General features: G+C 32.4%; 1 protein-coding gene across 1 annotated transcript; it reads right to left on the bottom strand.

Annotated features, from left to right (window-relative positions):
* Positions 1-407: 407 nt before the first annotated feature.
* On the bottom strand, positions 408-13,015 carry LOC134692355 (uncharacterized). The gene is made up of 6 exons (XM_063552809.1): positions 12,811-13,015; positions 12,000-12,220; positions 9,912-10,083; positions 7,189-8,294; positions 4,243-5,824; positions 408-415 (listed from the first exon to the last, which is right to left on the bottom strand). The coding sequence occupies exons 1-6, from the start codon at positions 13,013-13,015 to the stop codon at positions 408-410; spliced, it is 3,294 nt and encodes a 1,097-aa protein (XP_063408879.1).
* Between the last annotated feature and the right edge of the window lie 4,374 nt (positions 13,016-17,389).

Here is a 17,389-nt window from a genome sequence, read left to right on the forward strand (position 1 = left end):
ATCTTTTAAACTTCAAGCACTCTGTCATTTTGGTTGCATTACAAATTATTTGCTAAAACGAAAAAAAAAGCAGATATCTCAGATCACGATACTGCTTTTACTAATTTTATTTTGGCTATTGACAACGATGTAATGGTCATTACTCATGACATTGTTTCTAGATAAATAAACTACTTAGTAGTAGATCTTTTCTTCCAGCTGAAATTGTAAACTTGTAAAATACAGTCTAAACTCATTGATTTCTATAGAAATACAGTTGTCAAACAACTTCAACAAGTTCAAGGCAAATATAACAATATTTTGTAACAAAATAACTATTTGAGATGCCATATCAGCTGCTAGTCAATTGAAAACTGAACTCAAATTTTAATGTCAAATGTAAAAGACACAAATAACGGACAGATATATCATTCCGCTGCAAGTATACAATAGAAAAGACATATCTACAAACTCTACAGAAGTATACCCAACTTCGGAAGAAATGTCTCTTTCTTCTTCAACTCAGTCAATGCCTTCGTCATTATTGCAATTCATTTTATGGTAACTCGATGAAACTGCATAGCCAAGACTATTCTCAGGAAATGGCATCCCAGAAATTGCGTACTTGCGTCAACCGTTTGTGTGGCCATTTTATTTTACTCCTTTTCATTTAGGATTGGCTTTACAAATGTACCATGAGTTTGGTTCGAAACACCTTGTTGAAATATTGAATGCCAATGGATTTTATGCTTCTTAAAGTAGAGTGCGACGCTATCTAATGTGTTGCCAACCATGAAATTGAGCGAAATCAAGATAGTGTGTACGTCTCATGCATAATGTTTCCCCATCATCTTTGCAGACAAGCATATGGATGTCATCTTAATATAGAAAAGAAGATGTGATATGATTGCCAATGAAACAACTATCCACAAAAGACCAAAATGACCGTTCGGCCTTCAACAATGAGCAAAGCCCATACCGCATAGTCAGCTTTAAAAGGCCCCGATACGACAATGTAAAACAATCTAAACGAGAAACTAACGGTCTCATTTATGTAAAAAAATGAACGAAAAACAAATATGTAACACATAAACAAACGATGACCACTGAATTACAGGCTCCTGACTTGGGACAGGCAAATACATAAATAATGTGGCGGGGTTAAACATGTTAGCGGGATCCCAACCCTCCCCCTAACCTTGGACAGTGGTATAACAGTTCAACATAAGAACGAACTATAAAAGTCAGTTGAAAAAGACTTAACTCATCAGATAGACAAAAAATACACGTTGACGTGGCAGGGTACTTATACATCCCGACAAAAAAAGACACAATGAACAGATCTAAGAGTACTCGCAGTTATCTGACAGCTAGTTCAAATCCACTAACAACTAATTAAAAAAACATGCCTCTAAGACTAAGCACTCAATCCGTACACATCCAACATACAATGGATTTAGTGTAAAGACGTCATAAACAGCCAGAGAAGAACATGACCGTGTGCAATGCCAAGTTACAGGTATCGATAGATTGTAAGTCCATGAAAATGTATATAACCCCATTTAAGATCTCTGTAAAATCTTGGATGAATTGAAAGGGATGGTTTAAAGCTGGTATTTCTTTGGGAACAAATGTCTTCGGACTTCCTACAATACCTTGTCTGTACTTGTGAAGAAAAACTCAAAATAACGTGTTTGCTTTGAGCAGAACCTTCCATGTGCTACCTGTGGCCATGAGTGAAATGTATAGAAATATTAAAAACATGTCTTGTGACGGTTGGTGAAAATGAAGATGATGGAGATAACGGCTGATTAGGTATAGAGCTTGTTGAACTGATACACATGGTCCCAGCCCCGAGTTTGGGGAGTGTTGGCGTGCCCTTAAAAAAGTCAAACCCCGCCACATTCTGTTTGTGTCTGTTTCAAGTCACGAGACGGTAATGCAGTGTTTGTCGTATGTTTCTATATACTATATTTGTTTGTTTCTTATTAATTTTGTTCATTAATCAGGTCGAGAGATTTTTCGTTTGTTTTACAATATTCATCTCGTAAATTGAAGACTATGCAGTATAAATTTTACTCATCGTTGGAGCCCGTACGGGACGTATTGGTAATTTATGTCTCATTTGGAGGGTTGCCTCATTTGCAATCATATCACATCTTCTTTTTTTTATATGGAATACTTTTGAAATACGTTGCAAGGAAAAAAAAGGGGGGATATAGGTACAAAACTTATAATGTAATAGATATTAACCAGAGTTAAATACGCAACAAAAGATAATACTATATGGAAGCAGTAATAATTGTGAAAAAACAAAAGCAACGAATATTCTATGATAAAACCTGAAGTATCCGCAATTCAATTTTAGGTCATATTTGACTGTAGTGTTCTATTGCTTTGATTTGATACCTCACCCAATATGATAGTTTAAAAAATAAATTTAAAGTATTGTCCTGCATGGCTTTTTTTTTTTACCTGAAATTGAAATTTTTCAAAAGGTTCAGGTGCTCTAAACATTTTATAGGTTGAAAACTTAATTTTTGAAGTTTTGTTTATAAAACGTCGTTTTAGGATTCTTTTGATAAAATAAATCTTAATGATTAAGGTTTATGTATAATAACAAACATTAATAAAGCCAAAACAGTATCGTTTGTATTTATGTAGAGTTTAGAAATAGAAAAAAATGTCAAAATTGAAACCCTCCCAAATTTTCAAAGATTTTCACATATAACCTTTGACCTCAATTTAAAAAAAGTTGTGACCATACAAAGTCCTGACGACAGGCATATTATTATAGTACACGATTTCCTCTTTCCAATGATATATTATATAGGTGTGTGTTCGGTGGGGAGATTAAAATCCAAAAAATCTACCTTCAGTCACCGCACTATAATTTATTGTCTTTATAAACACTTGTACAACTCTTGTTTAACGCAAATTCTTTTTGTATACATATAATATGTGTTCAAAAATACTTTATCAATAAACAATTTATCTTTTAATTAACTGATGAACCGTCATATCTGGTTTTGTGACGGTTCATAGGTAAGTGAAATAGATGAGGTAAATACGAAGTCACAAACAAAATAAACTATTTATTGACAAATTAAGATAACAAATACTAAAGTCGGAGACGGTATCATTAAATGTTGGAATTTGGATCGACAACATATTTGTCAAGTTAGATGGATTTTTCTTTTCATCTAACAGTTGCTTAGATTAAGTTTCACACATATGAAATGCACGATATCTAGGTTGATTGGTGTTTCATAATTTACTATGCACAGTGTTCACATAATTACACAATGTTTTGTTTTAATTGTTTTGTTCTCCTCATCATGTTCGTTCGTTAAAATACCCCCGTGCCGACGAAGAAGGTCAGTAATGTCTTTATAATTATTATAAGTAGCATAGTATAGAGGAGTACGTCCTTTGTTACTGTGAAAGTACTTTTATTCGTGGGATACCAATTTTCGTGGTTTTCGTGGATGACTTTATCCACGAATTTAAGTGTCCATCGAAATAAAACAACCATGAACCAAATCAAGACATGGAAAGATCCCCATCGGTATTTTGACTACTGATATGATCTAGAGAATATATTGAAAATCGCCAAGCCTGAGAATTCTTTAATAGCAGTCACAGAACTACAACCGCATGCATGATTGATTATATTCATTTAATCCTTAATAACATAAACTGTACAGCTTTTGATCTTTTACTTCTTTTAAAAGCATTTTTAATCGATGAAAGTCAGACATCCAGTATGGATATGCTAGTATGATAAAGTGTTCATTTTATATCCTCATAGTTCTCGTACATATGGGAAATTATAATTTAAAGCTGGGTTTGATTTTGATAAGAATTGTTTGACAATTCTTTTCTAGATACGTTTATAGCATTTGTTTATGTAACTGTTTTCTTTATGTGACATGTTTATGGCTTAATTAACACCTCCAATGGTGTTTAATCTGTGAATCACTTTATCATGGGTAAATTAGTGTTATCACTAAGATTTACATGGGTCAATGTTTACTTTGCAATTTCCTCAATCTAGACATTTTGTAACCTTCTTTTCTTAAAAGGCTTTAATTTTTTTAATTTTTTTATTTTTAGAAAACTTAAATCCACGAATTTAAAAACCCACGAACATGTAAATATTCCTCAAACCACGAAAATTGATACCCACGAATTAAAGTACTTTCACAGTATCTAATTTGTTATCTTTATAATTATTATAAGTAGCATAGTATAGAGGAGTACGTCCTTTGTTATCTAGTTTGTTATCTTTATAATTATTATAAGTAGCATAGTATAGAGGAGTACGTCCTTTGTTATCTAGTTTGTTATCTTTATAATTATTATAAGTAGCATAGTATAGAGGAGTACGTCCTTTGTTATCTAGTTTGTTATCTTTATAATTATTATAAGTAGCATAGTATAGAGGAGTACGTCCTTTGTTATCTAGTTTGTTATCTTTATAATTATTATAAGTAGCATAGTATAGAGGAGTACGTCCTTTGTTATCTAGTTTGTTAGCCGAGGCACTGTTTTCCAAAAGCAGGCAAGTTATACCCGTTATACCGTAAGCTACTGAAACATGCAGAGGTGTCCAGCCATATTCAGATGACATATTTACTTCTGCTCCATGCTCTATTAATAGTTCGACTATATCTCGATGACCTTCTTTACAAGCTATATAGAATGGCGATTCATTGAAGCTGTTTGGGTAATTTATTGGTGCATTCCTTTTGATAAATTGTTTTGCGATATTTGTATTACCTTCGTTACACGCCAAATGAAACGGTGTGTTACAATTTTTATCGTAATATTCGTAGGTAGCACCTCGTTGTAATAGAATTGATACTATATCTTTATTACATTTTTCACAGGCAATATGTAATGGCGATTTTCCTTTTTTATCTGACAGATTTACAATAGCATCACTGTTATAACATAGGTATTGAACTATATTCTTTTCGTTGCAATACGAGGCATAATGTAATGGACTCCACCCGTTATCAGCACATTTGTTTACGTCAGCTCTATAACTTATCAACATTTGTGCTGCTTTTAAATTCTTCAACCAAAGAGCTGAAATAATTGGCGTTATTCCATTATATATAGCAATGTTTACATCTGCACCAAATTCAGCAAGAATTCGAATCAAATTTGTATCACCATTCTTAGCAACAATAAATAATGGTGTTTGTCCCTCCTTATCAATTTCATTAAGGGGAGCACCGTCTTTGATCAAACGTACGGTTACGTTCTTATGACCATTTGAACAAGCAAAATGCAATGGAGTATATCCATTTATATCGCAAATACTATTTGAAACAACTTTTTTTAATAATAGTATTACTATGTCTTTATAACCTTCTCGACAAGCAATATGTAATGGTGACCTGCCTTTCTTATTTGACTGATTAACTACTGCAGTACTGTGATCACATAGGAGGGCAACTATGTCTTTTTTGTTGAAATAAGAAGCTATATATAATGGACTCCATCCGTTTTCGTTACATTTTGTAACGTCAGCGTTATAAAAAAGCAACATTTGTGCTGATTCTAAATAACCACGCTGACAGGCTTTATAAATTGGAGTTCTTCCGTTTTTCTTAGCAAAGTTAACATCTGCACCATATTCGGTTAGAGTTTTGATAAGGTCTGTATGTCCATTGCCAATAACAAAATCTAGTGGCGTTTGTCCATGCTTATCATATTCATTTACTGCAGCATTGTGCTGCAGTAATAGTTTGACTACATTTTTATGACCTTTTATACAAGCACAATGGAGTGGAGTGTAGCCATTGGCGTGGTAGTTATTCAAGAAAGCATCATGCTTTAATAAAAATATCACTACGTCTTCTTTACCATTTTTACAAGCAAAATGTAATGGACTCCATCCATTTTCGTCACATAGAGGGTTACTGCTCACAAGGAAGCTATTAAACCAAGAGTTCCAAATGGTGAAGTTGAAATCATCCCTTCGTAAATTTTACGGACGCCATCACGAGTTGGTTGACCGTTATGGAATAACCGTTTCACAAATGATATCGGATATGTTCCTTACGTCGTAGCTACAATCCCCTTCCCTTTCATGAATTTGACCTACCGAATTAGACTATTTACCGGATTTGTAATCACATAAGCAACACGACGGGTGCCGCATGTGGAGCAGGATCTGCTTACCCTTCCGGAGCACCTGAGATCACCCCTAGTTTTTGGTGGGGTTCGTGTTGTTTATTCTTTAGTTTTCTATGTTGTGTCATTTGTACTATTGTTTTTCTGTTTGTCTTTTTCATTTTTAGCCATGGCGTTGTCAGTTTGTTTTAGATTTACGAGTTTGACTGTCCCTTTGGTGTCTTTCGTCCCTCTTTTATTTATGTCAGCATTATATTTTAGCAGCATTTTTGCTACATTGAAGTGTTCGAACTGACAAGCCAAATAGATCGGCGTTCGACCGTTTATACCACAGGTCGTATCTACTTCGCAAGCTGTTATTTCAATTTTATTGAAACCGTCATTGACTTCTGCACCATTATCAATTAATAACTCACTTATGTATGTAAAACCGGACCGGCAAGCTATATGTAATGGAGACCATCCGTTATTTTCACAAGTATTTACATCGGCCATGTTCTCAACTAATAATTTCACTGCGTGAAAATGACCGTAACTACAAGCTAAGTACAGTGGAGTCATTCCATTATACATTTGCAGGTTCACATCTGCCTTGTTTTTTACAAGGATAGTAATTAGGTCAGTAAATCCTGCTTGGGCCGCAATGTGGATTGGGAACCAACCATTATTTTCACACCTGTTTATATTTGCGTGCTGTTCTAACAATATTTAAGTAACTTTTAAATGTCCGCTGTTACAACTTTCAAGGAGAGGGGTACATCCTTCATTGTTACTCTGATCGATTTCAGCACCATTGGAAAGAAGTATGTGCACTATTTCATGATGTCCATTCATTGAGGCATTGTGCAAAGGCGACCAATTGTTTTTATCAAGTGAATATATTTGTTTTCGATTTTTCGAGATTAAATATTCTGAAACTATAGAATAACCTTTTGCTGCAGTGACGTGTAATGGAGTTGTGCAATCATTTTTTGAGGGTATGAATTTTGCATCTGACTCCTCTAAGAAATTCATTAATATTTTTCTGTATTTTTCATATTTCATTTGTATGTTAGCAAATACCTCCCAGTTATAACCCTCATCTATGTCTTTCTGTATACGTTCGAAATACATTGTTTCGAATTCGTCTCTTATCAATATGGTACAATCGCCATGTTCTTCGTCGAGTGATTTTAATTGACATCTACTACTAATGAACGCCGTATCTCCATGTCTAATAATACACGGAATTATAAAATTAGCTACAGAGTGAGAAATAATGTCAAAACCTTTATCGTGTTTTGTACAGAATATAGACTCTGTTTCTCTTAAATACATGTTCTTGAGACTTCGAAGATTTGACAAAATCGAAGTTTTAGATGTATGTTCCCCGTTATCCATTACATCAAATAAATCTTGTAACATGATATTGTATTTGTTGTTGCCGATCTGAAGACCCGCTTTCTCTATTGAGTTATTAGATAAAACCAAGAGTGCAAGAGCTATGAAAGTTGTGCCATTTTTACCCTTAAAGTTTTCAATTTCGTTCTGTATAAACTGATTAGGGTTTTGAAAGAAATCAGCATTGTCCATATTTTTTTCTTTAAACATGACACACAGTAAAGGAAAAAAGTTGTACAACATAACAGTTTCATCATTCAAGTGACTCACAACGTCGTCAGTTAAATACAATTTACTGATTTCTTTTCTTTCAGAAAAGGACAAATTCATTTCATCTGACTGCAAGTTAAATCGTTTAAATGATTGCGAAGATAATCTGTCTCTCACAGTGTCATAAAGATAGGATCTGCACGTCACCATTACTTTAAGGAGTTTGTTTTTTAAAAACATCTTTATACGAATTGTCTCAGAATCCCAGCAGTTAAGGTTGAATTCATTCAAAGAATATTTACCGAAAACATCATCAAAAACAAAAAGATATTTCGAATTTGATTTTGCAAATTTTATGAAGTCTGATGGTAACCATATAGGTACAACTGTGTATCCTTCTGTCTCTTGCATGTATATGGCTACATGATAAGCAACTGCAGATTTACCTGATCCGGGTACACCTGTTATTATCGTGCATTGATTTTCTTTCACCACTTTAAACAGTCTGGTTGCAGCTTCAGTCACATAGAACTTCTCCAGTTTCTTTTTCCATTCGAATGTTTCTTCGGTTTGAATAGCTACAATATACATGTAAGAATTACTTAATAAGATGTCCAATTCAATAAATTAGGGCTGATTTAAATAACAAATGAGAAGTTAATTTTGGCCTAAAATTGAAAGCACATCTGATGAAAGGTTTTTGACATTTATTAAGAGGAATAGCAACCATCTGTTTTGCATAGCTAACATCTGTTTTGCATAGCAACCTACTGAGGCTGAAAATATACAATGTTGATTTTTTAACAAAATGCACAAAATAAGTCACTTGAAGCCTGCTGGTGATAAAATAAAACACAATTACAGTCAAATTGTGCGTTAAGATATGCGAAAACATTAATTCATGACAAAAATGCCCAGTTACCAACTGGTACATGAAAATACCACGCTTAATTCATGGATAACAAGCCCAATTTAAAAATATAAATACCTGATAAAAACTAACCTAACATAAAAAGATCAATTATGCATCATGTGCATAATGATTTTTTATTTAAAAATATCTTATGTAACTCTACTTATTGCATAGCAACTAGCAGATGTGGTGTAAAAGTGGGACGAAAGATACCCGAGAGACATTCAAACTCATAATCAAAAATAAACCAACGATGCCAAGGCTTTAAAGGAAAATGACAAACGTCATGAACATGCAATAGTTTTCAAAACACAATACAGAAAGGTGAAGATTAAGCAACCCAAACCCCACAACAAACTTAGGGGTGGTCTAGGTGCCCCATAAGGGAATGCTGATTTCATTACTTTTTTGATTTTTAAAATCACGACAGGTCTTAATAAATATCTCATATGCAAATTTTCATCAACATTTCAATATTGGATCAAAACTATGTTGAAGACTAATAAATACAGCTGTTTCTCAAACCACGCCTGTTTTTGGTAGAAATAGAATATTTAATTTAATTGGATTTTCGTTCACATTTATTGTTAGCCTCGTTGTCACAAACTCTTTTCTCATATAACTTTATTTCGTAGTTGTTCTTCATGTTCTTTATGTTCTTCTGTTTATTAGTTTTAGTGACTGTTTACTTATTTGTTGCGAAGCTTTAGGTAATAGATAATAATTTTGTTTACATACTGGTTCCCAGTTCTGATCTATAGGTTGCATCTGATAGAGACATAATTTGGGAATATTGCCAGTTAATAAACATGTGAATATTGTTTATATTGAAATCTGTGGTAACCATACAGTCGAGGTAGAGGTAGTTACAAAAAAAGTGTTAGTTTAAACTCTTAGAATTTCGGGGCATATACACGTTGAAAATATACCGCAGAGCCCTATATTTTGACCTCTGAAAAAATATAGTAGTTCTTATGAAATTTCCATGTTAGGATATACTTTTTTTCAAAACCTCATGGTTAAAGTGGTACATCGTCAATATTTACAGAAATGCAACCTATCAAGACAATCCACAGTTTTCTTTGTAAAAACCATCATTGCTTGACAAAATGTGTCAGTAATTTAATATAAATAAAATTTTGGACTGAAATCGTGTTTTTTTTCAAATAGTTATGTATACAATGCATATCGCGATAGATCTAAATAAATAGAGTTTTATCTTTTCAGATATATTCATTGTTGTTTTCATTAGTGTGACCCAGGAAATAATTTGAAAACTTACATTGTATATTATTTCTTTCCAAATTCAGGGTTTCAACTGCAACATAAATTTCTTCTATTTCCTTTTCTTTTTTGACAAACTCTACAAAGATGTCATGGAATGAATTATCTAGGTCGGCGTTTTCCAAACTAGTGCAATCTGATTTCATTGTTGGACAGATAATTTCTATAGCCTGAAAAAAATGTTTAATAAATATTTACTGAATACTTATCTTTTGGTTTCCTTGTGAGACCTAAACTCATTAATATGGATAACTAATCAAGATCTAACTGAGTAACTATGAGGGTTCCTTCAATCGATCGGATCAGTAGTCATTAGATAACACCCATGTTTTATAAATACATTGAATTTATTGATTTATAGCAACCTGTATTGCAATTTCATTTTATTGATGTAATGAAATTTAGAATGAACATGGGAAATGTGTCAAAGAGAACAACATTCCACATAAAGAGTACACAAAAATCGAAGGCCACCAATGGGCCTTCAATACAGCAACATAAAAAACGCACCCGAAGGCGAAAAATAAAATAAGTCAAGAGATGATGCAAATATGCTTTACTGTCTTTTTTTATTTTTGGAAGAAACAACTTTCGTGTATTGAAGAAAACTTGTTTTTCGCATAAAGTCGTTTTAGTTTTGTTTTTGTACAAGTCTATGCAAAATACATGTTTCTTTGAACATGCAAATTCGTATTTGATCTTTTCCTATGAAATTAGTATTATGTGGTATGACATGTTGAGGAAGTCAGTTATAAACGAACTACGAAGTTTAAAGATACCACTTTTTGTTTTGTTCTTAGGTGAAGCTGTATGAAGTGGTTTTTTTTGCTTATTTTTAACAAGTAAATATACAATTGACATTAGTACAATGTAGTTATATACATTTAATTATATATTTTACAGTGGTAACGTAAACGTTCCCCTGCTGGCGGATATGTCGTTCACCAAGGTCAACACCAACACTTGTCTTTTTTTCGAACGGTAACTATTTCGATAGTGCATTTATTGTAAATATTTGTTTATAAATCACGTAGCTCTATCAATATTTTCATTAGTATGACCCAGGACAAATACTTGTTTTAGTGTTATTGGTAGTTTTAATGACTTCAGCGTCGTGTAGTTTCGCAAATACTAGTCTGCATTCCGAAACATGTATTTTTGTATTCTTTGATACAAGTTTTCTGAACATTGACAATAAAATCATCATAGATTGAAATTTGTATTTGCACAGTGTATATGACATACATTATACAGTGTTTGCATATTACATTCGTATAAGGCCAAATTCATGGTCGCCTGATACAATGTAATAGACTCAAATTCTCATATTTAATTTATTACAATGTAAAACATTTATACAAATTTTACAAAGTCTAAAATAAACAATTAACAGGATTAGGTCCCGATAATAAACAGCTGCGTTTCGTATGTACTTAAGTCTAGACACCATCTACTAAACTATCGATTTCACCTCCGAAGACCTCCGATGGTCATACATGCGATATGAACATAATATACGTGAGAATGTAAAAACATAAGTATCGACATAAATAGATACCAAGATTAAATTTTGTATCTATACAAGACGCGCGTTTCGTCTATAAAAAGACTCACCAGTGACGCTCGAATCCCAAAAAGTGAAAAAGGCCAAATAAAATACGAAGTTGAAGAGCATTGAGCACCAAATTTCCGAAAATTTTTGCAAAAAACATCTAAGGTAATCTATTGCTGAGGTAGAACAGCTTTAGTTTTTCAAGAATTTTAAAGTTTTGTAAACAGTTAGTTTATAAATATGACCATATCAATGATAATTCATGTCAACACATAGATAAAGTAATAGCGAACTCGTTCAATTTGACTTTTTTATTATCATTCATCAAAAATAGATGTAATCATCGTTTTTAATGTACACCATTTTTTTCTTCTATGAGATGTTTCTTAAATAAATGACATTGTAAAGTACTTCCTTATGGTCAGGTTGTTATTATAACGAATATAAAATGTTGTGATAAATCTAAATACATTGTATATATATACGAATGTGCTTTTATTTACTTGTCTCCTATTTGGCGATGTGGTGTCTTACTTTAGAAACTGCATCAAATGTTGTTTTGAAGTCTGCGTCAGACCTCGTACCAGAGTCGGAATGCGCAATTTGATTCCTGTAATACTTGATTCTAGATACCGCCGCTCCTTCACTCATATCAGCTGGTTGTGGTAGCTGATCTTGAATAGTTACCTTTGTCAGGTTTCGGAGAAGACAAACCATCAATGTAAGGTCGAAGTTATTTGATCTAGGATCAGAACCTAAAAATGACATGTATGTGGTATGGATTTTTGTTCACATATATTGTTAGCTACGTTTTCACAAACTATTTCCTCTTTAAACTTTTATTCGTAATATTTCTTTACGTTCTTCTGTTTAATGTTTAGTGACATTTTACTTATGTGATGCGAAAATTTCGGTTTTCGACTCGGATTTTCGTTGCCCTTTTGTTTTTGTTACATTTGTTGTTCAGTTATCGACCAAATAAATGTGTTCGACTGAAATTTACGTCATAAGTGTTAGAAAATATATGCGATTAACTAAATCAGATGATACAATTAAATGAAAAATAATACAACGCGATGAATCGCTTTTTACAGATTTATATCTATTTTATAAGTTTATGTCGTCGTTTTCATTTTTTTTAATATATCACAAACTGAGCATTCTAATTGCAAAATATTTTCGTACAGATGATTTTGTCCATGTTATTTGTCCTTTATATCTATTTATTTTGACCATTTTATTACGCGTATTGAATTATGCAAACGTAATACTAGTTTGTGATTGTTGCAAATATGTAGATCATGTAATAAGATAATACACGAGTGCACAATAAAAGTCAATTTACCCACCTGAAGGATACAAGAAGCACCATTCTTTTTCAGCTTATCAAGCTCTGTCCAGTTCTTTGAAAAGGTTGATTTCAATCCACTGGGATTAAACTCTCTATCGAACAGGATTCTAACAGCCTTAGGGGAAAGCCTTATTAGTAAGTTAGCGACTCTACGAAAATTGGTTTCCTCTCTTGAAAGTACCGGTAATGCTGAAGCCATTCTGAAATTATTAATTACATGTAGAACTTGGTACATATGTTGTATGTCTTTTTGTTTGCGTGTAGTACATTGCTCTATTGTTAATATTATCACAGCGATAACAAACTTATATCTGTAGTGTCAAGAAAAGTCCACTTTGATATTTAGAACATTCAATCGTTTAGTCGTGGATGTTTGCTTACGAAGTAATGGGAATATAGCTGATATCTTACCTGTTTCACCAAACTGTTCTATCGTTGATTGTACATTACACACACGAATATTTATAACGGTCATCTCAAGAAATTTATTAAGATTAAAAAAAAAATGAAATACATTATAGGAATTGCAATAATGGGATTAAAGCCTCCCTTTAACTAATAATAGCCTGACCTCATCATTTATTACCGTGGTAGTCAAAATCATATAATTCTATCACTCTTCGGTGCATTGAAGACCCATTGGTTGCCTTCCGCTGTTATCTGCTCTATGGTCGGGTTGTTGTCTCTTTGACACATTCCCCATTTCCATTCTCAATTTTATATAGGTGACGTGTGTAGTAAAAAAATAACAGTTTCATAGTTTTACGATCATGATCATTACAAAATATTCAGAGGTGACAACTCCTAGTATATTTCGATCTAGTATCATGACCATTCTAGATTTGTTTCTGTATCTGTAGGAAAACGTTGTGGATACAAATACCGACTTGAATACAACGATATAGAGAACACCGTCGATGTATTGACGATGCTCGAGCGCATTTTCTAAAATTTTCATATTGAGATTATAATTTTATTGAATAATGGGTGTCAAACAATTTCTCCCATTATACATTGAGTCAAAAATTTGCGGCTAAGAACAATATAAGTATAAATTGTCCAGCACCGTCATATATTTCATGTAGTTGGTCTTATTTTGACCCGGTTAAAATAACATGTAAGTAGAACTTTCCTGCCAAATGACAGTAATATATTTGCGAAATTGATAAGGAATTTCGTTCCAGCGGAACATCTATACATGCATTAATGCAGGAAGAGATACATCCCATCTCAGGTTTGCTGACCAGTGCAGTAAACACACATATTTAATCGAGGTCACTTCTATTTTAAACCGAATTCCCGATTAACATGCCATATCAAGCAAAAAAAAAAATGTTTTCATTTTCTAGAACTTGTATATGCTATCGTCTAATAATGTCGATCGGTTTACTAAAGGCTTAATAATTATAAGGAAAACGTTTGGATGGATCTGCAATTCATTATTAGTTTTTTGATTGATATGTACATGTAGATTGTGTTCCCATCAAACATTGAAACTTAAACTTAATATTATTATTAAAGCAAATGACGACCCCTGCTAGAAAGGCTACTGAATGAATAAAATTCATGTTTTGGATATCATACAATTCTGTTCACCCATTGTAAGGTGAAATGCATGGGACAGCAACAATATACATGTCTACATAATGTCTTCACCAAATACAGGTGTCAATATACCATGTCAAGCTTTACATTCTAAGATAGTAATAAATGAATTTTACTTAATAATCATCTATTATTTATGAATTCTCCTACTTGATACTTGTCTTCTTGTCAACTATTTTATTAACCTCTTTTTATTCTTCTGTGTTGTGTTAATTATGCACTGTTGCTAAACGTCAGTGCTGACCTGTTTTATGCAGGTTGCAGTCTTGTAATTGACTGCTCTATAGGCTTACATGCTAAACAGCTGATCTTTGAAAATAAAAAAATAAAAAATGCTACATAGATAAAAAAAATTCATGTTCATATCATGTATGTACTAATGTGAAATTATGATTTAATCGAAAAAAAGAGGGTGTTGCCACGAAGAATAAAAACTTATGCAATCCTGAAGTCAAATTATTTTTTTTCTACTTTCTGTTTGCTATTTTTACTAGGCCGCACCACTTCCAGTAAACATGATATCCTTCCACTTTCCTAGATTGATATCCCCAAAAGATATTTTTTTAAAGTCTATATATATGTTTCAATTCAGCATAAACCTATAATCAAACAGAAAAAAATGAGTTCAGAAAAAAAATCTGAGAAAATGCACTATTTTGTTTGCCTCCATGTTTTGACATGCACCGGATATTGGAGTTGTAATACAAGACTGGTACCTATTTAGTTATCAATGCGATGTGAAAGATAACCATACCTGGTATTGTTGAAATACTCCTAATATCAGTTTCAAAAAAGAACAGCGTCCGCATATATGTAATGTATTCAAAATGACGAAAGGGAAACAAAAGCACTTAATATTTTGTAGTTTGTTCAAAAAAGCGGTTACTAGATTTATGTTAATTGTATTTTATAATGAGTGTTATTCATATTGGTTTTATAGATTTGTTAATGCAAGAAAATATTTGGCAAATATGAAATGTTATTCAGGAATACAAAGAAAAACGTAATTATACATATATGATGGATTATCCTTGCTTTAATCGTGTTTTTTTTTGTATTTGTTAGACGATTTTCATGCAGTATATATATATTGGCTGCATTCTCGAAGAATTGTGTTATTTGCTGTGAAACTAATTCTAACGTATATGCAATAGTTTGTAATAATACTTTTATACATACATACAGTATTTGGATGGTAAAACTCCAAACATTTTTAATTCATAATATATCTTATTATGAGTTTTCTTGTTAAGTTAAACATTTCCGAAAGAAAGTGAATGATAAATTCTAAACGCTGACAGGACAATTTATTCGTTAACATGTGGATGATATACTGTTATACAGTACTAAGCGTACAAACTCATCTTACACTAATCAACTCACTATTATTTTTTTATAAACCAATTTACTTAAGAATTATTGGAAAGTTTATTAAACGACCAACGAATTTGCAAAATCTGTCAGATGGGGATAAAATTGAAAATGGAAATGGGAAATGTGGCAAAGAGAAAACAACCCGACCATAGATAAAAAAAACACAGCAGAAGGTCACCAACAGGTCTTCAATGTAACGAGAAATTTCCGCACCCGGAGGCGTCCTTCAGCTGGCCCCTAAATATTAAATACTAGTTCAGTGATAATGAACGCCATACTAATGAAATGTTTATTTCACAATCCGTCCACTTACATGTAAAACTAAATAGTTGACATATTCATTAATCAATGTCTTCGTTACGACATCTAGTGGGTGATAAAGACGTACATGTACACCATCTGCAAATTGAAATAAACCGCCTTCAATCACATCACATACATACTGTGTAGCCTTTTATTCGATAACACATGCAATCACGAAATCAAAAGGTTGATCGATGAGTATGTAAAAAAAAATAACTAATAACCTTATGAGAATGAAATAGTGACAAACAAACCATGGACATTTTATCAAGTTAAGGGAGCTCGCGGGTTTATATAATTTTTTTCTATTCAATATAGGATTTTAAAATTTTTCTCTATAAATAAACTTTATCTTATACTTAATAGAAAATTGAAATAAAAAAAGTGGTCACCGTTCATTTACACTCACAATCTGCCTTCGAATAAAACATACATTTTTGTAAATGTTCTTTTTTGTTTCTGTTGCACTAATAGGAGAAATAGCGGTAATTTCGAAATAAAAAAGAACTAAATAACAGAATTCGCTTAATTTTACAATTATTTAGTTTATGTACAGCTTATTCGAAAAACAACAATAAAAAATAAAGGTCACCGATGAGTAAAAAAAGATATTTCAATTTTAATTCCAAAAAATGGCATTTTTGCACCAAAGGTAGATCATTTGGAGCGTTTTCAATGATATCTACATTTTAGAAGTCACCTGGGGCCAACACGAATTGATTTTATGGATCGATTTTTGAACAATGAGATAAAGTAACAACTACTAAAGGTAATAAATAAAATTTGTAATGGAAAATGAATGCTTTATTTTTTACAAAAAATCTTATACCCGCGAGCCTCTTTAAGTTGAATCTTGTAAATCCGATTAAATTGTTCTGTAGCACTTTACATATTGTCTGTTTGAACAAACCAATGGGAATTTTCTGTATAAACGGAGAGACTTAACATTAAATTGTTATAATTTGTAAAGAGGATTGATTCATTTGGAAAACATGTTATATTCAATATAAATATATAGTATAATACAAAAACATAAATGGTGGTGGTTCGATTCTTGTTCTTAAGAATATATAAGACTGACTCACCTAGTTTTGTTTAAATACTATATTATATATTTTTTAGGGGCCATCTAAAATACACCTACAATTGCGAGATTTTCTCGCTGCATTGAAGACCCGTCGGTGTCCTTCGGCGTTATTTGCTTTTTGAACGGGTTGTTGTCGTTTTACACTTTCCCAATTTCCATTCTTAATTTTATAGATATTTGCAAGTAACAGTTCTTAGATTGGAG

The sequence above is a fragment of the Mytilus trossulus genome, chromosome 12, assembly GCF_036588685.1.
Source record: "Mytilus trossulus isolate FHL-02 chromosome 12, PNRI_Mtr1.1.1.hap1, whole genome shotgun sequence".
NCBI classification, from domain to species: domain Eukaryota; kingdom Metazoa; phylum Mollusca; class Bivalvia; order Mytilida; family Mytilidae; genus Mytilus; species Mytilus trossulus.

Excerpts from the sequence above, each read along its gene's own strand:
- LOC134692355 (XM_063552809.1), bottom strand. The coding sequence starts at position 13,015 with ATGGCTTCAGCATTACCGGTACTTTCAAGAGAGGAAACCAATTTTCGT. Across the intron at positions 12,221-12,810 it reads TTCTTGTATCCTTCAGGTGG|GTTCTGATCCTAGATCAAAT; the intron begins GTAAATTGACTT and ends TGTCATTTTTAG. Across the intron at positions 8,295-9,911 it reads GGAAAGAAATAATATACAAT|CTATTCAAACCGAAGAAACA; the intron begins GTAAGTTTTCAA and ends TGTATATTGTAG.